General features: G+C 40.6%; 1 protein-coding gene across 4 annotated transcripts in view; it reads right to left on the bottom strand.

Moving 5' to 3' along the window:
* The window catches only part of ENAH (ENAH actin regulator), a 140,442-nt gene that overhangs the window by 52,632 nt on the left and 61,413 nt on the right, over positions 1–26,397 (bottom strand). For all 4 annotated transcript variants that reach the window (XM_055323830.1, XM_055323832.1, XM_055323833.1 and 1 more), the window contains exons 2-3: positions 18,415–18,580; positions 12,651–12,828 (exon numbers count right to left, since the gene is read on the bottom strand). In XM_055323830.1, the coding sequence (XP_055179805.1) occupies positions 12,651–12,828; positions 18,415–18,580 (344 nt within the window). The remainder of the gene's footprint in view (positions 1–12,650; positions 12,829–18,414; positions 18,581–26,397) is intronic.

Raw genomic sequence — 26,397 nt, 5'->3', positions numbered from 1 at the left:
TAAATAAATAAATAAATAAATAAATAGATTTAAAAAACTAACCTTTATTTGGACAGAGAAGGGGGGGGGGTCCTGTAAAGCCTAATTCAGTATAATATAAAGAAGAACTCAGAAAATCTATCTGAAATTTTTAATGCACTGCAAGATTGGGAGCCCACAAGCTCCCAGGAAAGAATTAATTCTTTAAAAAGCAAGAAAGCAGCCTCATCCACAGCTACTTCTCAGAGAGAAGAAATTCAGGTGAAGCCAAGTTCTGGCCCAGTTCTTACAACCAAGAGCCCTCAGAAGGCAGGCATGACTTCAGAAACCAGGGGTGTCTTCAGAAGGCAACCTGGCTGTGTATCCTCTTAACAAGCTCAGCCTGAACTTGTCATAAGCAAGTGAACACTTGACAAGCCACATGCAGGGACCCGGGACGGTCACTATGGTGGTCACAGGAAGATGAAGTGCACAAGAAAACACTGATGGAAGTCCTAACAAGTTGCTCTAGATCACACTTTACCAAGTAAGAGAAGTACAAACTGCACTAACAGACAAGGCAGAACCATCAGAGTCCTGAACACCTAGCGCTTGCGTGGAATGCGATCCTCGAAAATAAAACCACACTATCCCAACTGAAGCAGAGTGTTTATTTAAAAGTGAAGAGATGTAATTCAAGCTGATTTCCCCAAAGAACAGTATGTGCCCCTTTGGAATAGTAAAACAGTCATGGCTTCGTAAGGACAGAGTTCTAGACACTCCAAATCCATTCACGGAAAAAATACCATCAGTTACTCTTAAGGCATTAAATATACTTAAGAGCTGTTTATAGATCACATCTTAGTCCAAATTAGGAGGACTGTAGGTTACATTTTTTAAAAATGTATGTATGTGTCTTTTGGCCTTCAGCAGACAAGACACTTTAAATAACTTGATCTGTATGCCAAGAGAACCTGCTAGTAAAGACAAGCATTGTCACTAACTTTGGTTCTGTCAAATTTATTTATACAATCCAGAAATCAAGAGTTTAAAGTGTTCTGAGAAAACATTAAGTCCCACCCACAGTGGTGAAAGAAGAAACAGAAAGCCAAGGACCTGGATGCAGGGAGAGTGTTTACTTGATACAGAATCAAAAGGGGCTGCCTCTAGAGAACCAAGAGCCATGTTAAGGACTCTGCACTTTGTTCTAAAAACAGCAGAAAGCTCCCAGAAGGCTACGTGGTGCCCACAACAGCAGGAGTGCAAAATCAACAGATGGTCTGTCCTAAGTAGTACTTAGAGAAGAGATGAGAAACTCACTTCCTAGGAATTAATGTTACTTATCCAGTCAATATCCTCAAATTGGGTATGTATCATTCTGAGGCCTACATATATGAAGACTAGTGACTCTAAATCTGAGTAAGAAAAAGTAACTATTTGTGTTTAGTACAGCATTACCACAGTAAAGATCAGGATGTTATTTGCAAAGGAAACTCCTTACTATAAATGTATCTCTTCCTACATGAACAACACTGTCATAACCAAATGCCCCTGAAAATTTCCAGAAAACAGCAGCCATTTGTTTTCTGGTGTGCATTTTCTCAGAAATTGCAAAAGCCTGCAGAAATAGCAGGTCTATCTTATAAGGACTGTTTCCAGTGTCTGCCCATGATCAGCACACTGTTTGCTTACTACACCTCACAACTGCCACTCTGTACCACTCGTAAGGTTCACGCTGCCCTGCAGACATTTCTGACCATGTCAGTCTACTGTATCCAGTCAGTAGGCCCTCTAGGTCCATGATTCTGAATTACTTGCTTCTGTTTCTTTCATAGAGTGTAACACAGCACCTTAGTAAGATTATAAATAATTCAGTACCCTTTTCTTTTTTTAGATTATGAGACCACCTACCTCTTAGGAATTTTCTATGGATTAAGGAAACAATATCCTTTATATAGATGATACTGATTTCAAGGATACCACTGTTTAATACCATCTTCAAAAGACTGATTAGAATTTTTCTGTCTTGGGATGTTTGGGTGGCTCAGCAATTGAGCGTCTGCCTTCGGCTTAGCTCAGGGCATGATCCCATGGTCCCAGGATCGAGTCCCACATCGGGCTCCCTGAGTGGAGCCTGCTTCTCCCTCTGCCTGTGTCTCTGCCTCTCTCTGTCTCTCATGGATAAATAAAATCTTAAAAAAAAAAAAAAAGAATTTTTCTGTCTTGTCTAGAACATAAAAATAGAAGTGCCCAATGTTCACTGGAAGGCACCACTGTACATGTGCTCTTTGCTGGATACAAACACACACAAACCCACAAAACACCAATTTACAGACCAATAAAAGCATCTCCACAATTCAGCTGTAAGAACGCCTGGGCAGATGTGGCTGCCACTGTGATGTTGTGATTGGTCTCACCAAAGAAGTAGTTTCAGCAATCTGGTTCTCATCATCAATGAAGAACAAGATAGATTCCACTCTATTAGAGCTTCTCCCTACTCCCTACATCCTTAATTAAAGATGGAAAGGTCCTACAAAACAGGTATCAGGGGGATAGAACACATCTGTGTACAGTAGCTAAGAGAAACTACTTAGTTTCAGAAGATAGTAGCTTGGGCAGCCCGGGTGGCTCAGTGGTTTAGCACCTACCTTCGGCCCAGGGTGTGATCCTGGAGTCCCGGGATCAAGTCCCACATCAGGCTCCCTGCATGGAGCCTGCTTCTCCCTCTGCCTGTGTCTCTGCCTCTCTCTCTCTCTCTCTCTCTGTGTGTGTGTCTCTCATGCATAAATAAATAAAATCTTAAAAAGAAAAAAAAAACAGGTATCAGAATGCGACACCCAGCAAATGCTCCTCCCATTTATGGGCAAAAAAGTGATTAAAATTCAGGAATACAAGTAAAGTAACTGTATATAAATTACTATTCTCATGCCGTAAAACATGCAAATAAGGATGCCATCCTCAGATCACTGCAGCGCCATTAATTAAATTTTAAGCTAACTTTAAAATAAGCTAAGAAATGTCATCCCCAGCTAGACCTGGATTAGACAATACCTTACAAGATGCCCAACTGCCAGAGAAGCAGAGAAACAAGAATGAGAGGCAGGAAGAATATAGTGTCTGTCTGACAACAAACTTCAGGCTCAGGTCACCTTCTCTAAGACCATGACATGTAGATTAATCACAAAAATCTTATCTGTCTCTTTTGCTCATTCAGTCACACCGATCTTGGAGCAGGACAAGATTTCCTAAGGCCGCCCCCTAAGACTAAAGCCATGCCCATGAACAATGCAGTATAAGACCTGAGTTATAGCCACACTGAAAAGCAGCTTTCCTCAAACAGCTAGTGATCTGGAACTTAAAAGTCTAGAAGCAACTATTTTAAAGTTCATTTATTATGAATCATAATTCTCATATTGTATGAATATATAACTCATCTATTAGAACATAATTGTGAAAATCCCAAGAGAAGTGACAACTGTACCAATGAGAAACCAAAAGAATGCAAACTTCTAAGAGGCAGAGCTAAAACAGCAACAGTGGTCACCAGTGTTGGATACAAGATGGTTTCAAATCTCATCACTGGGAAATTTTTATCAATGCAGCATGAAATAAGGCCACCAGACCTCCATGCTCCCTGTCACTGACAGGATGAGCAGGACAGGAATGATGTCTGTACTCTGTCTACTCCTCCACCATGCCCAGCCCCCAGGAAGTCCTCTTGCTGGGAAGGAGAGAAGAACACTGGAAGAAAGGCTTCTCTGTTAGAAGCAAAGCTGGGCTTATCTTAGAGAAACAGAATCTTACACTAAGGAGATAGAAAACACGGAATCATCAATTCTCATCTGGAGACAATCTTATCCAGTAGACAAGAGTTCTTTGCTAGGCTGCCTGGAAAGGATAAAAGCCACTGGAATTCTCTTCTTAGTCAACAGTCTCCATGATGATCGATGAAGGCAGTCATCCTCAAGGGTCCTGGTCATGGGCCCCTCACACTTTTCAACATCATTAAAGACCCTCAACAGCTCTTGTTTAGGTGAATCATGGCTACTGTTATTTTCTGTATTAAATAAACAATATCCAGCAGTTTTAATTTCTAGTAATTCATTTTAAAAAATAACAAAAATTATTGTAATAATTACTCTCCAAAACAAAAATTATTTCCCAAATAAAAAATAGTATCCAGGATAACAAGGTTTTATATTTTTACAAATCTCTTTAATGTTTGGCTTAGAACACAGCTGGTTTGTTTTATTTACTTTTGCATTCAGTATGCTGCAGTACCTTGTTTCAGCTGAAGTGTAAGAAGGAAAAAAGAGTGCCTTACAGACCTCCTGAAACGGTCTAGGAGAGGGTCCTCAAGGTTTCCTGGAGCACATTTTTCAAACCCTGAGTTAGAGCTTTCAACTCAAGATTTCTGATGCTACACATGGTTTAGCCCAGAGAAAATGAGAATATGGAGAAAAATCAGGTGGAGACCCCAATCCAGGGATGACATCAATCCCTCCCAATGGTGAGGGGATGATGAGGGCATCTACAAATGAGTGGTAGCTACAAGGTAAACGTTCATTCAAACTGTCCCCCTAGTGACCAAGAACTAGATAAGGAGTCATTCCAATTATTACTCATTATAAATGCTGGAGGACAGGGCTGTACTGAACAATCGAGAAAGAAGGATGTGATACCTCAGTACTTATCATCTGCACTAATCCAGTCACTTTTAGTCCCAGAACTTCAAGGTAGTTCCTGCAGGTGAATGGGAGACCAGAAAGCAGAGGCAAAAAGGAAGGCCAAGGGACAGAACCCACGAGAGGCAGCCTTCCCAGGGAATGTGCCTCTGGTGCACCCACTGAAAGGGCGCCTATGTTCCATCCTGAGGAGAACAGAGATGTATCACCCAAATCACTTTCCAGATGCACTCAGTCCCCCCAGGAAGCCCAGCTGAGAAATGTGGACACACAGGTTAGAAACTGAGGCCTGGTGGTACAGCAGGCAGAGCACAGGAAACAGAAGTCTATCTCAGCAGCGCCTGACCTGTTGCACAGCTGGAAACCCTTTTATTACTTTAACAAGTACCCCCACCCCCGGGACTAAATGTTTGGAGGGAACCCATCCAGAGAACCTTCTTTCACAACTAATTAAATCAGATATGCAACTGGTCATGTTTTCAAATCAGGTACTGGGACTATTTAAACTTTTCTTATCAGTATCTTGGCACAGTCACAAAATCACAAAAGATCCAAAAATTCCTAAAATGTCAACAAGTCAATCAGAACTTCTTTCTCATCGGTTTTAGATTAAGTATCTCTACAAAGAGCTGGTAAATTTTAGTTCCAAGCAAAAAAGCTTAATATGGAATTAGTGGTTTTAGCAACCCTATCACTGGGATGTGTGGTATACAACAGTGTTCTTTTAGCTTTCTAAAACCCAGATTATCTCACAACTTCAGTTGTTTTATAGGAGTCTCGTAGGGTAACAAACTGAAAATCACTGCTCTAATATGAAAGGAATCATCTCCTATAGTAAAGGACATTCGCATGTAACACTCATGCAAACTGTCAATACGTTACTAAGCGAGGGGCGTCTGGGTGGCTCAGTTGGTTGGGCTTCCTGCTCTTGGTTTCGGCTCAGGTCATGATATTGGGGTTGAGGGATCGAGCCCCATGTCAGGCTCTGAGCTCAGCAGGGAGTCATCTGCTTGGGACTCTCTCTCTCTCTCTCCCTTGGCTTCTCCCCCCTTCCCTTGTATGTGTGCGTGTGCATGATCTCTCCCTCTAATAAATAAATCAATCTTTAAAAAAAAATTTACTAAACTTGGGGCTGAATAGATTTGCTAATTTCATTTTAAAGTCTGAAAAGAAATTTGCCCCTACTGTAAGCTACCTGAAGACCATATTGTGACTATATACCCTTTTTTTCTGAAACCTAGACTTAGGTTCACAATAAAAATCAACTTCATGCTGAACTATGTTTTCATGTTCACCTTTTTCTCCCAATCTCAGGACTGTCTTTACCTAACAGTCGTACCACAGCACGATGCTGCAGACACAGTGTTCTCCCCAGATGTCTGCCACTGTTGTGGAAAAGAAGTAGCCAGAATTCTTCCTTAATGAAAACAGCACCTAAGGGGGCGAGGCACTAGAACAATATCGGCTTCCTGCAAGCTCACCTGACTCTCACTACAATCTCTTTCCCGCTTCAATTTTCCCCTCTATTCTCATGATTTCTGTCTCCACTAGGCAATTTCATACTTATTCCCCCACCTCCAGCAGCTCCCTTTTCAAACTACTGCCAGCTTTCTGAAGTACAGCTCTGTTCCCATTATTCCAGCTGCTTGAACACTCACACTGTAACGGTCACCAGTGGCTCTTAAAGGCCCTTCCTCATCAGACCTACCTTCTGACTTTCTCCCTGCCAGGACAAAACCAGCCCCTGCTCAGCAAACACCGTTCATTCCTTCCCCTTCTCCCTGTGCCTACATTTCATTCACCTTTCAAAATCCACTCACAAAGCCACCCCATCAACACCTGCCCAGTTGCTCCAGTGAAAAGAAACCTCATTCCCCCTCAGGCAGGATTTTATCTACACCTCAGCAATGACCTCCCCTTTTTGGGACAACGGGTATGTCTTATCTCCCCTCCAAGAGAAGAACCTTTGAGGATGAGATGGATGAGATGGGAGTCTAATTTCCTCCTGGATTTAGATGCACCCATATGATGAATGAAATAACTAATTTCCTAAGAGAAAAAAAAACTAACAAGACAGGTCTCCACCAGGGAGCAAAGACAAGGAAGAAGCTAGAGAAAAATCAGTCTCCTTACACTTCTTATTCCTCAAAGTCAGTTAATCCACACAGCAGAATCTTCCAGGTATTTATAAATATTAGCATTCAAAAATAACATTTTATAGTTTAAAATACTGTCTTCATCTCATTTAATTCCTGTAATGATATCTTAACCTATTATCCAAAGAAAACCACTTCAGAGAAGGCACCCTGCCACCAGAAGAAGGGTCAGTCAGCCTCTGGCTCCAACAGTGTTTTCCACTAAATCACTTTGAAAGACCTTGAAATTTTATTCAAAGACATAAAACAAAAAGTAAATAAAAGCTCCCTTTCCTATTTTCTCACCCTAAAGTGATTTCCCTCAAAAGCGTCTTAAACGGGATCCCTGGGTGGCGCAGCGGTTTGGCGCCTGCCTTTGGCCCAGGGCGCGATCCTGGAGACCCGGGATCGAATCCCATATCGGGCTCCCAGTGCATGGAGCCTGCTTCTCTCTCTCTCTCTCTCTCTCTCTCTCTCTCTCTCTCTCTCTCTCTCTATCATAAATAAATAAATTAAAAAAAATTAAAAAAAAAAAGCGTCTTAAACGTGCCTGGAAGATGTTGATTTGAAAAAGCAAAGCAACGGCCTGAGGGCCAGAAGACCCAACCCCAGTTGTGGCTCCCACTGTAAGACTCAAGTGCCAAGTTTTGTAACTGGAAACTGGGGTCACCGCTCCTGTAGATCCACCTCCCATTCCTGTGAAAACTGTGAATTTAGAAGTTGGGGAAAGTACGGGAGAGGCCAATTTAAAAGTGAAGCACTATGTGAGCATACCCACAAAAAAACTGTCCCACCCACCTGACCCCAAACCTGTCACTCACTGCATCCTGAAGAGCAGGGGACACCTCACTGTTTCAAAAGGTTACTTCAGTAAAGTAAGTTGATTGACAAAAACTCAGTGAAAAATACTGTCCAAGATGACCTTTGGGATTCTTTCAAGGTCCAATTTCATAGGATATTATGAGAGCATTAATAAAGTGCTCCAAATGCAGCACGTCCAGAACCAAACGCATGCCCCTGTGGCCCAGAACCGCACCCCCTCCTCTCCTTCTCTGGTTAATGTCATTTCACCAGGGGCCCAGACAGACACATCTGTAATCACCATACAGCACCTGTGCCTCCTTCCTGGCCTGTCCATCACAGCCCACCGACAGATCCTAAATGCCATCTTACGCAGCAGTCTGGGTATGCGCCCCAGGGCTGGTCCCGTGACCCTCTTGTAAGAGAAGGAAGATACCCCCTAATTCTGCCGGGTTGTTGTAAAGATCTTTAGTTGGACGCCTGGGTGGCTCAGTGGTTCAGTGTCTGCCTTTGGCTCGGGGCGTGATCCCAGGGTCCCAGGATCAAGTCCTGCATTGGGTTCTCCTCGAGGAGCCTGCTTTTCCCTCTGCTGATGTCTCTGCTTCTCTCTGTGTGTCTCTCATGAATAAATAAAATCTTTAAAAAAAAAAAATTAGTAATGCACGTGCCAAGGACTTGGCACATGGCAGGCACCTAATAAACATTATTTCTGCCTCTGCCTCAGATAGGCTTTAAGGACAAAATGGGGACCTGGATAGAAGGCCCAGAACAATGTCCTCAAGGGTACAGCAGCAGGAAGTAAAAGTGTCACCTCCTCCTCTGCTTCTCATCTTGCTGTGACTGTTTCATTTCAGGGCACCATCTATCTTCCCCACGGGATCACACCCTAACCTGGCCATGCCTGGGCCCCATGCTCACCCGCCCATCACGATCATCCTAAAGCACGTACCTGGTCACATAAATGCGTACCTGGCACCCTTCACAGGCTGTGTCCCACTGACCCTGCACAGGGCCATGCACAGCCCTCAGCAGGATACCACGCTCTTCCCAACTTTCCCCACCTTTTCTCTTGGAATTTCCCTCCTCCGTAAATTTTCATGCCCAGGCCACAACACAGCCTCTCTGTTGTCTCCCAATGGTTCCCATCCCATCTAGAATGTTCTTCTATCGCTGCCAAGGCCCACGCTTTCTCCAAGATATGTCTCCAGCGTCATCTGCTCTTCGAATCTCCCCGGGATCCCAGAGTTTTCTTTGTGCAGACCCCACTCATAGCATCTCACACATTATATCCTAATGTGCTGATCTTGTTTCCCGTAGCCGAAAGCCCGGAGGGCAAGGGACAGGCCTCATCCTGTTAGCATTATTCCCCATGCCTGACACAGGACCTACGCTCAAAACACACTTGATGACATCTATGATACAACCACAATATTGGTCTCGTGACTCCTGCGATTTGCAGGGCTGAAAAATAAATGTCTCTATTACCTTAAGGTATTTCTAGAAACTTTTTGAGGTTTCTAAAATCCAATTAATTCTAAAACACATCTCAAAAAGATTTTAAAATGCTGAGATAAAATTCATATAAAAATGCTCATATGAAAGGTGTATCAGATCAAGTTTCCAGCAAAAAAAAAAATTAATGGAATCTCTATAAAACTATTTTTAAAATCTAAAATTTTTAAACATGAGATCTCTGTGTTCTCATCTTCAATAGCTATAAAATAAAATCAAGCAGAAGCAGTCTTAGTTAATGGTATAATACTTTAAGGTTTTCTTCTGCAAAGGTACGCTTAATCTTGATTGAGAAGAACAAAAGCAGAATATACTTCCTGGCTATGCAGGAAAAAGTGAATTTAAAAAATTATTTCCTATTTTCAAATGCCCTGAACCTTTCACAAAAACAGAGTGTGCAAATTTACCTCCACTAATCATCACAAGGACTAACTTTATTTATGTTTTATGTAATCCACAACTATTACCTGCAAACCTGCTATAAATATACCTGACAACACAGAAATAAAAATATCAGTCTGGATAATACCATCTGAAAGTAAGTGTTTAAGTTGAGTCTAACCTTAGGGAAAGGGAAGAGATAAACTGTAGCATTTGGTATAAAAGAAGGAAGGCTAACCCAACTCTTTTTTTAAGAATGTTAGAACATGTGATTTGTGTTTTTTAAATTCCAAATATAACTCGCTGTATTTAGCACCTCCTGTACTTTCCAGTATATTAGATAATTGCACACCAAGTTAAAAACAAAATAAAGGAAAACATTCCTGCCACCCTCCCTTTTCATAAAAGAGATGGAAATTTCACATGCACAGAGTACCTTATAAAGGTCAGTATGAACAGCCCCAAAGAAAGTGGTTTTTTGTCCATTAAAAAAATATTTGGAGGGCTTAGAGAACTCAGGGACAAAGGAGAGGGGAAAGGAGAACCATGCAATTATGGGTTTTGGCAAAACGAATGGGCTGGTACCTTCAGCCCCTGCTCTGGAGAGCTGCATGGTGCCTCAGTGGCTCTGGGCCCTGACCCTCCCACAAATCAGAATGGCACCACGGTTTGTCTGAATGCACTAAGGTTCTATAGGACATTTTGCTTGAACAAGGCTGTGCATAACTTTAAAAAGCCTAAAAATCACTCAGAAGAATAAACCAACATTCAGTGAATAATACTGATATTAATAGCTAAAAAATAACAAAATGAACAGAAGTATTCAATATGGAAAAATAGTTTTAAAACATGGCAAACCATTAAGCAGCAGGAAAGACTACTGTCTGCAGTCACTTTACCTTTAGAAATGTTTGTCTCTGTGGCTTCTGATCAGAGGTTTACTGGGTATATTGTTTGCTTAGGGAGGGGACATGCCAGTGAACTTTTTTCAAGGTGGTTTTGGCAGGAAGACAATAGATGGTTTCAGCAAGGAACTGGCTGTGAACCCAAAGCAAACAGCTGTGGAAGGGTAAGGCATGCTCAGGATGAGAGGTGACATTATTGGGTTTGTTTAAGCAGACAAGTCAGGTCCACTAAATGATCCTGGGGTGGGGAACACAACCATCCTACTGTGGAGACCTACAGAGAAAATGACACTCTTCTGGATTCTTCTGATTCTTCACCTCCTGCGCCTCTATTTCCAAGCCAGTTAGTGCCATCAAAGATCAGAAATTAGAGTCTAGCTACAGTTAATTATGAAGAAAGTCATTATCTAAATACATCAACCATTCCACATGCTTTCTTTTCTCTGATGAAACTGCTACAAAACCAAGTGGCAGGGCCATGGTGCAGGGAGATGGTTACAATGGGCCCACCTGTTCTGCCACTATCCTCCTCCCCTTGGCCCATGGCACAAAAGGCTTGTTGTGACCCTGAACAGAACAAAATTTCACAATCATCTAAGAAGAATCTATTGAATTTGTCTGCCTTACCAAAATGTTCACAATTATAGTGAGATGGTGGGCAATTTTCCCATTTGCCAAACTTCCTAGAATGTGGAAATTATAAGAGAATGTAACTGAGTCTCTCCACACTAAGACTCATCAATTTCAAAAGACAAAGATCAGAAGGGAAAACATTAGTGTTTACATTCTGAAAGCAAACTACAGGACTCCACACTTATACAACAATCTTTTCCATTTGGTTAAAAACAAATAGATGGCAAGATGAAAAACAATCGTCTAGTTTCTAACATCCACAGACACTCTTCTGAAGGTTTAGAAATAAAAATGCTATTTTGCTTCAAACATGCAGAAGCCAAATGTCACTGTCCTAAACATTCCCACTACACTTTGGGACTTTAATTATTCATTATGCAGCTGGCCTCTTTACAGAATAAGAGCCACAATCCTAGTTTCTCCCCTACAGTGAGACCACAATGAGGGGACATTCTATCCCTGCAGCAGAAGGCTGACAAGAGACCGATGCGTGGGCACTCAATCTACACCCAAGACTATGCACACCCAAGGGCTTTCCTGTGCTATGTTCTGGACTTACTGAAGCTCCAGAGGTTTATCTTCTCAAAACAGATAAGATGTAAGAGCTATGTCCCAATTATTTATAAAAAATCTTAATTTCCTCAAAAGACCTCCTATCAATCATCTTACAGGCATAAAAAGGTGGTTTTGGCAAGATTCCAAAATGTTGTCTTGCTCTGAAATTTCTATCTGAAATAGATTAAACTATGGGCTAGATGCTTCAATGCTTCTTAGAATAAGTCATGGTATAAATAAAACTTGACGTATCTATAACAAGCTTTGAAACTCTATACCTTCAACAAAGTATCAAAAATTAATCTGTCTCTCCTCTTAAGATACATAAATAAATTTTGCTTCTGGCACATTTATATCATCAACATCACTACTAAGTACACAACAAAGGCAAAAATAATCGTATTTACATTGTTTTACATATAACACTTATTTTTAGGATATAAAATCTATCTCCCCAAAGAGATAACCACACATCGGTATATTTCATTTTCGATTTTGTGAACCAAAGCTAAATCACAGTTCATCTCTGAGACATACACAATTTTAAACCCTGGGTTTTTAAACAGTACATTATTTCCACTTCTCTTTTTCACTACCACGCAGTATCAGAAGGGATGCAATTCATGGCGCATACCACCTGAGGGCACTCCTAAAATCTTTAAACAACTTTCAGAATCAAGGTCTCTTCTGTGCAAGGATGAAGGAAACCCAGTCCTACATGAAGTTCATGGGCTTGGTAGTGACTTAAAAAACATATTTCGGAAAGCATGTGTTTCTTCATATAAAGGTGAGATGACGATAAATACACAATTTCTATCCACTGCATATTCTCTGAGGTTCACATCCATGCAATCAAAGCTGAGGTTCTAGAGTAGGAGGATCATAACCATCTTCAAAGGAGGTTAAAAACTGACTAACCAATCTTGTAAGATTATCCTTCTAAACTGTATGTCTATCATCAACAAACCAAAGTTCACACTTCTGAGGGAAACAACAGAAATTTAAGAATTACTTCAAATATTATTTCACATACACATACACAGGGCACTTGAGTTGGAGGAAACAAGTAAACCAAGATACCGTACCTGTTTCCTGTGAATTCAACACCTCTAAGGCATGCATCATGGCACTTGCGAAGACATTGGCATCCTCCTTGCTGCCAAAGTTGAGGCCGTACACCTGTCTGGCATCTCGCCACTGGTGGAAGGTCTGTGTAGCCTGATTGTACTTCAACCCCTTAGGGATGGCGCAATTTATCACCACCTGAAAGACAGTGATTCCTCACAAAGTCAACCTAATACTTGGCAGAACCAACAAATCCTGATAGGATGTACTCAAACCTGTTCCTCCCAGATCTTGGCCAAAAAAAAAAAAAAGTTAAAAATCATTCTCTTGGGTAAAGTCGGTCAAGTCAGTCAGCAGAAATAACAGTCTGATGATGGAAGGTAAGGTGTCTGATGTTACAAAGATCTGGCCGTAACCAGAAATCTATACCCTCATTAAAAATCTAAACCCTCATTAAATATCTCTTAACATGCTTATCAAAATATTAATTCAGAAAGCATATAAAACATAAACAGTGAACAGTCCCACGTAGCCAAATCCTGATCAAGAAATAAGAATGTCAACACCAGAAACTTCCTCCATAAGTCCTCTGCCTCCCCAAAGGTACTAGCTACAGTTCTAGCATCACAGATTAGTTCTGCGGGTCTCCAAATTTTATGTAAAGCAGAGTTACACAGTACATACTGTGACATGCCCACTCTATCCTTCACAACGGTTTATGGGAGTCAGCTATTCACCACACACAGCTGTGGTTGATTCTTTTTCAGTGCTCTGTGGTATTCCATCATAGTAATCACACTTATTTACCCATCCTCCTATTAATGAACATTTGGATTACTTGCAGTTTGGGGCTATTAAAAATAGTGATGCTGTGAACATCCTACTAAATGTCTTCTGCTACACATGGGCACCCACTCTGTTGGTCATACACCCACAAGTGGAGTTGTCACGGGCCAAAGACATACTTGACTTTAGCAGAAAACTCCAAGTAGCTTTCCAAATTGGTTCTGTCAATTTTCACTCCCATGGCAGCATACAACAGCTCTCCTACTTGTACGTACCATGCAACATTATGACTGGAATCGTCGGCCTTTATTTGAACACTCCTGATAGGTATGAATATACCACTGTGGTTCCGCTCCATGTATCCTTGATTACTAATGAGGTTTAGTCCCTTTTCGTGTTTTAATGGCTATGTGGATACCTTCTTTTACAAATAGGTGCTTAAATCAAATCTCTTGCCCAACTTTTCTCTACTGATCTGGAAAAGTCCTTTATATATTCCAGACAGGACCCCACTGCTGGTTATCCGGGCTGGAAATACCTTCTCCCCGGGTGCAGCCCACCTTTTCACTCCCTGAATGGGATCTTCTGATGAATACAAGTTCTCAACTTTTATTCAGTCCAAAGCAGCAATCTTTTCTTTTCAGTTAATGCTTTTAGTAACTTGTCAAAGAAGAGCTTCTCAATTCCAAGACCATGAAAATATTATCCCACGTTATTTTAGGAGCTTTACTGTTTTACTTTCACAGTTACATCTCCAATCCACATGGAAAGCTTGCCTTTGGTGTGAAACAAGGTTCAAGCTTCCTTTTTCTTCCAATATGGCCATCCAATCAATCCAGCACTATCAACTGTGCTGCAGGCTTACTTTTTTTCATAAATCAAGTGTTTAAATGGTTTGGTTTTGTTCTATTCATCAATATGCCTAGGTCTGACCCAACATCACAGCATCTTAATTGCTGCAGCTTTATCCTGAGCCTTGGAGTATGTCCTCCTTACTCTGGTGGTCTTCACTACTGCTGTGGCTGCCCTCCATCCTTTGTGCATAGCTACAGTTTCATATTAATTCTGCATGACTTACACAATCAGCCTGTGTCTGCTTTTCACTGGAGGGTTGAGTCCATTTATTATGTTTCATGTAAATTATATAAAATTCAGGTCTAAATCCATCTCACCTTCTTTTAGAGTGTATTCTTATTCCCCTCCTACTAGCTAGCTCGTTGTACATGCTTTCGATGGCCTAGAGAATACAACAGGTATCAGTACCTCACTGTCACTTTTCTATGACAGATGATCATTTAGGATTTGCCCACATTTACACCTGTTGCTCTTTATTCCTTCCACCCCCTCCAAACTTCTGCTAGGATCATTTCTGATTCTGAGGGACACATTTCAGAATTTCAATTTCTTTCAATGTACATCTCCTTGTGATGAATTCTCTCCATTTTTCTCAGAAAATGCCTTTAATTCACCTTCATTTTTGAAGAGGATTTTTATTCTGTATGGTCACTCGTTTTCTTTCAAGCCCACTCCTTCTTAGCTTTTGCTGTTTCTATGGAGAAGTTGGAAGTTGGCTGACCATCCACTGTAGCATCTTCAAGTCGTCCTGTCTTCCCTGGCTGCTTGAGGGTCTCTAGCTCCGTTTAATGGGCAGTGACTTTGTATGATGGGTTTCTATATGGCTTTCTCTGTGTTTATCCCACTTAAGGTTTTCAGCATTTCTGAGCTGTTTCATTGCCTCCTCAGTTTTCCTTCTTCCTTTCTTTCTTCCTTTCCTCTAGACCTCCAAGTACACATGTACATTATACTTTCCCTATGTCTCTCTCTTTTTTTTTTTTTAGATTTTATTTATTTATTCATGAGCGACACAGAGAGAGAGGCAGACACAGGCAGACAGAGAAGCAGGCTCCATGAAGGGAGCCCAATGTGGGACTTGATCCCAGGATTCCAGGATCATGCCCTGAGCTGAAGGCAGAGCACAACCACTGAGCTACCCCGGCATCCCTCCCTATGTCTTTCTCTTAATTCCCTTCACCTCTTTCACCCCTCCACCCCTTCCCTCTGGCAATTTATTCTCTGGATTTAGGAGTCTATTTCTGTTTTCTGGTTTGTTTAGATTCCACATGTTAAATGAAATCATATGGTATTTGTCTTTTATTTCGTTTAGTATTATATCCTTCGGATCCATCTAGTGTTGTTGCAGATGGCAAGGTTTCATTATTATGGCTGAGTAATATTCTATTGTGTACACACACCACATCTTTATTCACTTGTTTATCAGCAAACACTTGGTTCACTTCCACAGTTTGTCTATTGTAAATATTGTTGCAATAAATGTAGGGGTGCATATACCTTCTGGAATTGTTTCCCTTTGTTTTTTATACGTCCATATTTTTCTGTCTTAGAATATCTTAGCTTCAATCTGAATACTTTCTTTTGAGAGAGACTCTCAAGCAGACTCCAACTCAGAGTGGAGCGTGACACAGGGCTCAATCTCACGATTCTAAGATCATGATCTGAGGGGAAATCAAAATCAGATCCTTAACCAAATGACACCCACCCAGGCGCCCCTGAATATTTTCTTCTCCCCTGCATTCCATTTACTGCTTCTCTTTAGCTGTTCCTAGTTTGCTATAAAACCTACCACCAAACTGGTAATGGAGCACTTAGTCTTCAATTCTGAAATTTCCATGTGGTTCTTTTTCCAAGTTTCCATTCTCTGCTGAAATTCTCAACCTGTGTTATTTCCTTGAATATATCAAGCATAGTTATTCTAAAGTTAATTCTGAATTCCCTGTGGGTCTGTTCTGTTACCGCTCCTCTTGCCTCCTCATGGGCCTATTGATTTTTATTTCCTGTCAGATGCTATATATGTGGACAACTGTATGGAAATTGTGAAGCCTACAATGATGTTTTATTTTTCCAAAGAAGATTCACATTTGCTTCTGGCAAGCAGCTAGGGAAATTAACATTCTGAAATCAACTTAATCTAAGAGTGAATGAAGTGATTAAAGGCTGGATGTCAGTTCCCGTAAAGACTAGCCTTGGTCTAAGGCAAACCTCTTCCCAGGGGATGGGGCTTTGGGTTTCCCAAAGGACAGCCTGGGGATGGCCAAGAAAACCCTCCCTTATTAGCAGACCCTAACTCTTAGTTCTTGTTTTGCTAGTCCCAGGAGTCTGCCAAAAGCTCTGCTCAGTCCCCTCTTTCAAAACTGGGGTGTGCCTCTAGGTAAACAGAGGTCTGAAGCTGGGCTCACTTCTGTGGTTCTCTTTTCTTTCAGATCATGGACCTGTAACTCTTGTCATGTAAGCGCTCCAAACACTTTCTTCTTCTTACTATTCTGTTCAATCGTGTTAGTTCCCAGGGAACAGCTGTCTATATTACCTTATCCACCAATACCCTAATTTGGAATTCTTTTTAAAATACGATAACCTCTTAAAGACATTATGCCAGAGACAAACTTGATAAATATTGTCTGACTCCACTTATATGAAATACCTCAATAATCAAATTCATTTAAAAAGGTGACGGGGAGCACCTAGGTGGCTCAGTGATTGAGTGTCTGCCTTTGGCTCAGGTCATGATCCCAGGGTCCTGGGATAGGGTACCACATCAGGCTCCCCCCAGGGAGTCTGCTTCTCCCTCTGCCTATGTCTCTGCCTCTCTATGTATCTCATGAATTAGTAAATAAAATCGTAATAAAAAAAAAAAAAAAAGAATGGAGATTCTCAAGGACCAAGGAAGAGGAAACAGAGACTTAGTATTTAATGAGTTTAGAATGTCTGTGTAGGAGGATGAAAACATCCTGGAGATGAATAGTGGTGACAGTTGCACACCAATGTGAGTGTACTTCATGCCACTGAACTGTACACTTAAACATGGGTAAAATGGGCAGTCTTATGTTGTATGTATTTTACAATTTAAAAAATGATGGCTTGTCATGTGGTGTTTCTACATGTTGGGGTGGGAGCCACAAGTTATTACTGGAAAATTATAAGCCCCATTTTAAAGTGGATCTATATCCCTGCTTGGCAAAAAGTCTGAAAAGGTCAAGCAAAGACCAAAGAGCCACATTCAGTTTTTCAATTGTTCAGCAACAGAATGTTAGAAAAGAGGAGGAAAATGTTACTAAACTCGTTTTATGGGACATGAGAGTGCTGCCTTTGGTTCAGGTCATAATCTCGGGGTCCTGGGATCGTGCCCCATATCGGGCACCCTGCTCAGAGGGGAGTCTGCTGCTCCCTCTGCCCCTTCCCCCTATTGATGCTCATGCTCTCTCTCAAGTAAAATATTTTTTAAAAAAAAATTTTTTTGTGAGAAAATATTTTTTTAAAAAAAATTTTTATGAGAAAATATTTTTTTAAAAAATATTTTTGTGAAAAAATATTTTTGTGAAACTATTATTTTTTAAAATATTTTATTTATTTGAGAGAGAGAAAGAGAGAGTGAAACAGAGTATAAGCAGGGGAGAGGGAGAAGTAGACTCCCAGACCAGGAGGGACTTCAACATAGGGCTCAATCCCAGAACCCTGGGATCATGACCTGAGCAGAAGGCAAAGGCTTCACAAACTGAGCCACCCAGGCGCCCCCACCACCCTCCCCTCCCACCACCATTTACACTTTCAACTCCTTCTTTGAGCCCCACACCATTGGCTGGAAATAAATTCCTTAAACATTCAATCTGCTACTTACGTAGTATTTCACATTTTTGTTTGTCCTAAATTTACTTTAGATTCCTAAATCTAGTTAACTGGAAGGTCAAAAGACCTAATGCATGTTCATAATTTAAAGTCGTATTTATATTTTTGTGCAATTAGCTCTAAATCCCCACCCAAATTCAAGCCTCCTAAAAGGGGGAAAGGGTGGGAAGGCGTACCTCTACCCAGCTCTGCCACACAGAATATGCTGACTGCACTTGCAAAGCACTACTTCAATGCACTATTTTACAAGTCCTTCTGTAATTCTAGACAACTTTCAGTAAGAATTTAATAGATCCTTACCTGATGGTCCTGAATCTTCCTGCCCACCACTCGGAACGTGTTGTTGCCTGTATGGTGATATATATGAACTCTGCTGAACCCAGTTGAGCCACCAGCTGGCACCCACTTCTTGTTGGCATCATCATAAACCATCACAGCAGCTCTTGCCTGACAGATACTCTGTTCGCTGTAAAAAACAAAATAGGCAAACTTGAGATATTTAAAATATGCTAAGTTTCCCATACAGTTATACGAACCAGAGTTAGCCAACAATCAGTGCTTTACTGGCTGTCAGAACAACAGTGAACAAGAAAGAAGCTTCCTGTCTTTATGCGTAGAGTCTAATGGGGAGAAGAGACCAAAAAAAATGAAACATAATGAGGGACCAGGGGAGGTCAGGACTCGTGAAGAGCATTTAGATAAGCAACACAAGAAATGTTTTCTAATCGAATACACGGAGTATCTATATGCTCATGAAACTGAACAGAACTTCAAGTATAAATTAACCATCATTTATTCAACTGTATATATGTTTATAATACTGGTGAGCTGGGATTACTTACTCTACTGGCAAGATTATTTTTATCATCAGGCTTGCTTCAAGGTTTACAAAACAAATTCTGATAAGCTCTATCTGTACCTTGAAATATGGAGTGGCCACTATCAATCAAAGAATGGCAATGTGATTAAGTCCCTGATTCCACTTGGGCAAGACAACATCCTATATACTAAATTTCTTCACTTAAAAATGAGGGCAGCTCCGGTGGCCCAGTGGTTTAGCACCACCTGTGGCCCAGGGTGTGATCCTGGAGACCGGGGGTCAAGTCCCACATTGAGCTCCCTGCATGGAGACTGCTTCTCTCTCTGCCTGTGTCTCTGCCTCTCTCTCTCTCTCATGAATAAATAGATAAAATCTTTAAAAAATAAAAAAATAAATTTCTTCATTTAAAAATCAGAAAATAAAAACGAGATAATTTCTAAAGAATTTTCTAGATTTTAAATTCTAACCTTCCTAGACAAATATTAAAGAAAAGACTAATTTCTATGATAGAATCTTTAAATCTCAGCTTTGTTTAAATTGTTATCAAGTAAGACTGAGATACAGGAATAAATAAAATGTAGAAATGATCTTAATTTCATATTAAGTAGTAGGATCATCTTTTAAATATTCTATACTATCACGGGGGGGGGAGATTGATCTGAATTTTATTACTTCATACCATAGCTTATTTTTGAAAGAATCAAATACCAAGAGCAAGCAACAGAAGAAAACAGATTCGTTATAATGACCCAACAAATATAACTCAATCTACACATCAAAGACCAATCTGATGTTTAAAGCAGAAGTTAATGGAGATGCCCCTGCGCAGCTCATCCAATCTCATTCTTAACAAAAGCACTGCTCATCTACCAATTTCTGCCTCAAAGATTTTCAACAGTTAATCATGTGGGATCTTGGCCAATATACTCAAAAAGTCACTTTCAGACCCTCCCCTCTTATGCTCTGCCCCATCTCTCGACAGCCTGTGATTTGCTCTTGTCATGTGACTTGGCGACAGAATATCAGGGCAGACCCACAGGAGTCCCAAGCACTGGACAACAAAGGTCGCTTCAGAACAGCGAGGTAAATCATTATTTCTAATTTTCCATCAGAGAAACTACAAAAACTCATAACAATATCTGTGTAGCACAAACACTGAAATAGAATGATACTTGTCTAAATTTTTATGTTGCACTGCAATTTCTTGGTAAACTAGCTCTGGATATAACAAGTTAATGACAAAAGCTTGAATTATTTCTAAACGCCTGATTAAAGAGAGCATTTGTCAGCACAGAAGTTAAAATCTCTTCATCATTCACAACAGAAACAGTTGTGAAGTGACAGCATTTACAGGACCCCACACAAAGATTGTGTGATACAAGCTATGGCAAAGTGCCCCTCACATATATAATCCAAGAAAGAAATCTACTAGTCACCAATAACAAAACAGTATTTTCCATTTTCAAAAAAAATTAGTATTTTTGGACATGTTTCCTAAGATTCAAAATACCACTTCTCCTCCAGAAGTCCCAGTGGGATCATAGAAGCCACAGCAATAAACCCCTTGCTGTAAATTAAGTCATTCCATGACTAAAACAAAACGAAAATAAACCTTTTTAAAATATACAGAAATTTTTAATATGTATAGGAAATCTAAAACCAAGAGAGCTAGATACAGTGTCCCCACTTCTTCCTCCATTTTTCTCCCCCACTGCTCGAGTGGGCTACTGGAGACATTCCAAACAATGAAGCAGAGTTAACTCAAGATCGTTAACCCTTGATTAATCAAGATCTATGCAAATTACTTAGCAATCAATGTCTGGTCACTTCCATTTTCCTGGGAAACTTATAACCACAGAAGCAAAGACAAATGGACCTATCCACGAAGCCAAGAGAGGACAAAAATGCAAAATTAGTTGACTAGTTTTCTAAGGAAGATGAAAAGAAATCTTCAAAATGAGATGCTAAAAATACAAATCCAGCTCTAAATATAGCCAAAAAGCACAAAGAGAAGCTAGGATTAAAGAGAAGAAAAATAACATGTCTGTGTGGCAAGCTGTGAGGGACAGGTTTTTCCCAAGCAACTCTGTTGTCCTAAATGCCACAGAGCACGCAAAGTCACGGTAAGGCCCAGGCAAGACAGGACAGCACTGCCCACTGGGATTCTCAGTGACAAATGCAAAACAATTCCTTCCAATTCCATTCCACAGTATGGGAGAACCTCTCTTTACTAGACAACTGTGTTGTAATAAAAATTACTTGGTCTTTGCCCCAGCTCCAGGCACTAGAGCTCCTAAAACCCCTGGACTTATCTGGGCAGTGAGGGTGTTGTTGGTGTGCTAATGAATGGCTCTATGCTTCAAAATGGGAGCTAGCTGTCAGAAATACCAGGCCATGCTCTATTAGAAGGTTAAAATTTTCGGTTCCACCCTACCCCCCACCTCTGGGGAGGAAAGAAGGCCCAGAAATAAGGTTTACACAGCAATGGGCAATAATGTCCTCCATCATGCCTACATAATGAACCCTCCATAAAACACCCCAATGAGCTCACACCTCAGGGCTGGCAGGGTGGCAAGCCAGTAGAGGGCATGGAAGCTCTGAGCTTGCCCCATTCTTTGCACTACACATATTTTTCACCTGGCTGTTCCTAAATTATATCCTTTACTGAAAACAAACAAAAATACTAATAGTAAGCAAAGCAGTTTACTGAGTTCTAGGAGTTGCTCTAGCAAATTACTGAATCTGAAGGGAGGCGGTGGGAAGCATCAAATGTGAGTAGCCTGAGTTCCCCTGTTGTCAGCTGGTTCCTGAACTGGAGTCAGTCCCAAGGGACTGAGCCCTTAATCTGTGGCATCTACACTAATGCCAGAGAGTGTCAGAAATGAAATGAACTGCACACCTAGTTGGTACTGGAAAACAGAACTGGTGGTTGATGTAAGAAAACCACATATATACCAACTCTGATTATAGGTGTGCATAAAACAGGCCAGTAGCACTCAGTTTGGGATTTCATAAACCCACAGACTTCAAACATAAGCTGCATGAATCAATATGAAATTGGTCGACAAGATTTTGGTCTACTTGCCAGGGAGGAAGGGTGGAGGGAGGAAACACCACAACAACTTACTAAAATGAGGATACTTGGGAACTTAAATATCTCAAAATAGGGATCCCTGGGTGGCGCAGCGGTTTAGTGCCTGCCTTTGGCCCAGGGCGCGATCCTGGAGACCCAGGATCGAATTCCACGTCAAGCTCCCGGTGCATGGAGCCTGCTTCTCCCTCTGCCTATGTCTCTGCCTCTCTCTCTCTCTCTCTATCATAAATAAATAAAAATTTAAAAAAAAGATTTAAAAAATATATCTCAAAATAAAAATCGTATCATGTAACAACGTAAACATAACTAGCCTTCTCTACAGAGGCCATTTTTCCATCTCTCCCTGGTCCAGTGAAATACTTCAAGTAAGACTGGCCTCAGGCACAAGAGAGCTTCCTGAACGCCGGGGTGCGCAAGCAATAGAGCAAGCAGAGAAACAGCCCACAGGTTCTTCTGATAACAATTTCCAGCTTTCTCTAGGATTTTGAGCTAAAAAAGTCAAAGGGTGAATTTCCAAATTGCTGAAATTATATACATATGCGCAGGTTTTCAGGGAAAAGTCAAATGGAAGGCAGGCAAGATTTAAGCATCACAGCTACTAAAGAGTCAAAAAGAAACAAAAGATTTTTAAGAAAATGAAGATCTAACAAGCACAGCAGAGACAAAAATGTTAGGATCCTCCTAACAGCCTTCTATCTGCATTATAATAAGCCTCAAAAATAAACAGCTAGTCAGAGTCTTCAACATTCTGAGTCAGTAAAGGAACTACACACAAGATTAAATTAGTAAATTACTAAACTATCGTTTTGTGAAGATCGAGCAGTAAATGAGTTTCATTTTATGATCAAATACTGTTGGTATACATAGTTGATTATAGCTCAACTTCCGGATACTAATTTTGAGGACTGATCACAACACAGAGCCTAACCTGCAGTAAACTACCCAGGTCTATACGACAACCTCTACTATACTACCAACCACTTACAGAAGGAGAATTTGCATTTTGTCTGTTGTGATACAGAGTCAGAGTCATTCCATGAACAAAGATGTAATTCAGAAGATAAAATATTAAAATAACATTACACAAGAAAGCTGGAAATTTTAAAGATAGGATTTCTGTCTTATGCTCTGATGTCAATTTTTTTTTCTCAAGCCTGCACTTTTATAACATTTTTGAAGAGTCTTAGAGTATAAATGTTAGATTTTAACTCAATTCCACAAATATTGCTCACACCTACTGTGCACAACTCCTGGTACACAGAGTCATAGGGAACTAGGTCATCTCAGTTATAAAAGATAATGTACCCCAACTGGAATAATAAACATGTATTTTTCCCAAATAGGAAGAAAACAATAAAAAAGCATGTCCTGTATGGTGGTGGTAAGCACTACAGAATCACAAATAGAGTCTTTTTTTGCTCAGTTCCCCACTTCAAGATCCAGGCACCCTGCAAACCCACGGATCACTCCAGAACCTTCCCTACCCTCATCTGCCCAGGCCCTCAACTAAATCACCACAGCCTGCCAATTCTACTTCCTCACACCTTCATAAATTCATTCATTCCCTTTACTTCACAGTGCTCAGAAGCTCTGGGCCCTCCCTAGTTTTTAACTGGATTATTTCAGCAATCTAACTGGTATTTCTGACTCCAATCTTCCTCTATTCTCCCCTCCAATGCTTCTGGAGGGATTTTTTTTTTTTTTAAAAACAGACTCTTAAAAAAAAATAAAATAAAAAAATAAAAAACAGACTCTTTTTTAAAAGATTTTATTTATTTACTCATGAGAGACACACACACAGAAAGAGAGAGAGAGGCAGAGACACAGGCAGAGGGAGAAGCAGGCTCCATCCAGGGAGCCTGACGTGGGACTTGATCCCAGGTCTCCAGGATCACGCCCTGGACTGAAGGCAACGCTAAACCGCTGAGCCACCCCGGCTGCCGGGGATGGGATATTAGGGATATTTTTCTAAGTCAAATCTGATCATGTCAATCTTCGGGTTAAGACATTCCAAAGATTCCTTTCAGGATAGATTCTGGCTTCCTAACACAGCAGACAACGTCCACTCTCTTTAATATCCTTTCTTTCCTTCAAATACTTTTGAAGCATGGAATGCATGCCAAGACACCATTCCAGGATCCTAGTGCTTGGGGCACATCAGTGTTCAAACCAGTCCAAACCCCCAACACCACAGTAACAACTTAGCCATACTTGTCGAGATATGTCCACACCCCTGCACTTGCCTTTCCCTCCACCCATCTGCACATTTTCTCTTCCCAAATACCTTCTGCCTTATAATTAGCTGTCCCTCAAATTTTAGACACAAGTGTCACATCATCTTCAAAGTTTTTCCTGCCCCCACCCCCAACAGAACTCATTCTCTGTATTGTCACAACAAGCTATGCCTATCACCTCTCCACTAGCATCGTGGAGATTTGTCAAAGTAGTGAGAGACAGTAACTGCAAAAAGTAAAAAAAAATCTGCAGTAAGAGGAGAACCCAAAAATATGCTGGGGAAAGCCCCCTTTTCTGACTTGCAATGCCCAAAGGGACAACCTATCATTAGCACCCAAAAGCTACTCCATGCTGTGCCCCCGCAGCTGGCCAGTGTGCTCATCAAGAGGCAGCTTTGCTTGTGACAGAGTGTATTCACTCTAACTGTACTTGTCTTACAGTTCTGCAATTTTTAAAATGGATATTGTGTGAATATACAGAAATTCTATGAAATTAGGTTCAATGTTTTTGAAAGTTTCTCTCAAGGTCTAAGTCACTAAAGAGTTACGAGCCATGTACATAGGGGGAGAGGCCCGCCCAGGGAAAAAAAAATCCCACACAACCTTGCTAAGATTCAGAAGGAAAGGGGCAGCTGGTGGCTCAAGTAGTCAAGTGTCTGCTTTCGGCTCAGGTCATGATCCCAAGGTCCTGGGATTGAGTCCCACATTGGGTTCCCTGCAGGGAGCCTACTCCTCCCTCTGCCTGTGTCTGCCTCTCTCTGTGTGTCTCTCATGAATAAATAAAATCTTAAAATAAAATAAAATAAAATAAAATAAAATAAAATAAAATAAAATAAAATAAAATAAAATAAAATAAAATAAAATATAAAATAAAATAAAATAAAATAAAATAAAATAAAATAAAATAAAATAAAATAAAAACTCAGAGGGAAAGCTGCCTGCTAGTAACAGTCAGGTGCCACGTGACACGAGGAACACAGGAAAGACATGACTGCTGACACAGAAACACAAGGAAAGGCAGCAGACAATCTGTTTTCTGCAAGGCAGGAAAATCATCTGGGAGGCAGCAACTCCAGATACAGAGAAAGGCAAAACTTCCCATAAGGACCACACAGGAGCAGACCACTCTTCTAAGGAATACTAAGGCTAAAAAGTGAAAACATCAATGTTTCACTACTAACCTCTTTATCCTGCAACGTCTATATTCATGTGTGAAATACAAATGCAATATAGTATAATAACTGATCCAGTCACCAAAGAAAATGATCAGTCTATCTAAAGCAAAACAGTGTGTTTTAGAAAATGTTTTAGCAAATCTGGTGGGTTATCCTGCAGGATGAAAAACATCTCTTAAATGAGGAGAAATCATTGGGTTGGATAAAATGTAGAAAAAGTACCTTGAGGAAACACTCACTGCATGCAGTCATGAGTGCTCGGGAATAAAGAGGGCATCTCTATAAAAAATCTGTATGTGCTATGTGGCTTTAATTATGACCACCTTGCACTTAAGTATAGGATCTGCACAATCCTATAAATGTGAAGAAGAACCCGGCTCTGTCCACAACGTATCTGGAGAGAGATGAATGATACAGAAAATGAAAAGGCACAGCTCTGGAATGCTCAGAACCACAAGAGAGGAGGAAGCAAGGACAGGAGTTAGAGGATTCTATGGGGAGAGAAGAAAATCAAGTCCTACAGGGCAGGAAGTAACAAGCAGCAGGACGGGAAAGACCCCAGATGGGAACTGACTCAGGCTGAACACACAAAAGGAGACCCAGCCTCACTGCGAAGGACTGCAGGCAAATTCAAGCCCTCCTACCTTTCCTGGGGTACACAAGAAGCCTACTACCAACAGTAAAGCAAATGTTAATTTATTTTCTAAAAACTGTTTTTTAGATTTTTCTAAAAATTAAAACCAACTGCTTCAGGAGACTGCTCTACAACTATCCATAGACAAATAGTATTTAAATATTTAAAAATGTTTTAACATATTACCTGCAAGCACAAAAATTCTAATAAAATCAAGGAAGGAAAATATATTAATGGGTTACTATCTGTAGTATCTAGTACAGACTGACACATCGCCTCTTAAAGTCAAGGTCATAAAGAATCCAAATCACTTTACATCATCAAAG

The sequence above is a fragment of the Nyctereutes procyonoides genome, unplaced genomic scaffold, assembly GCF_905146905.1.
Source record: "Nyctereutes procyonoides isolate TBG_1078 unplaced genomic scaffold, NYPRO_anot_genome, whole genome shotgun sequence".
Taxonomy (NCBI): Eukaryota; Metazoa; Chordata; class Mammalia; order Carnivora; family Canidae; genus Nyctereutes; species Nyctereutes procyonoides.
The sequence above is the reverse complement of the archived record's forward strand: the minus strand, read 5'-3'. Positions and strand labels throughout refer to the sequence as shown.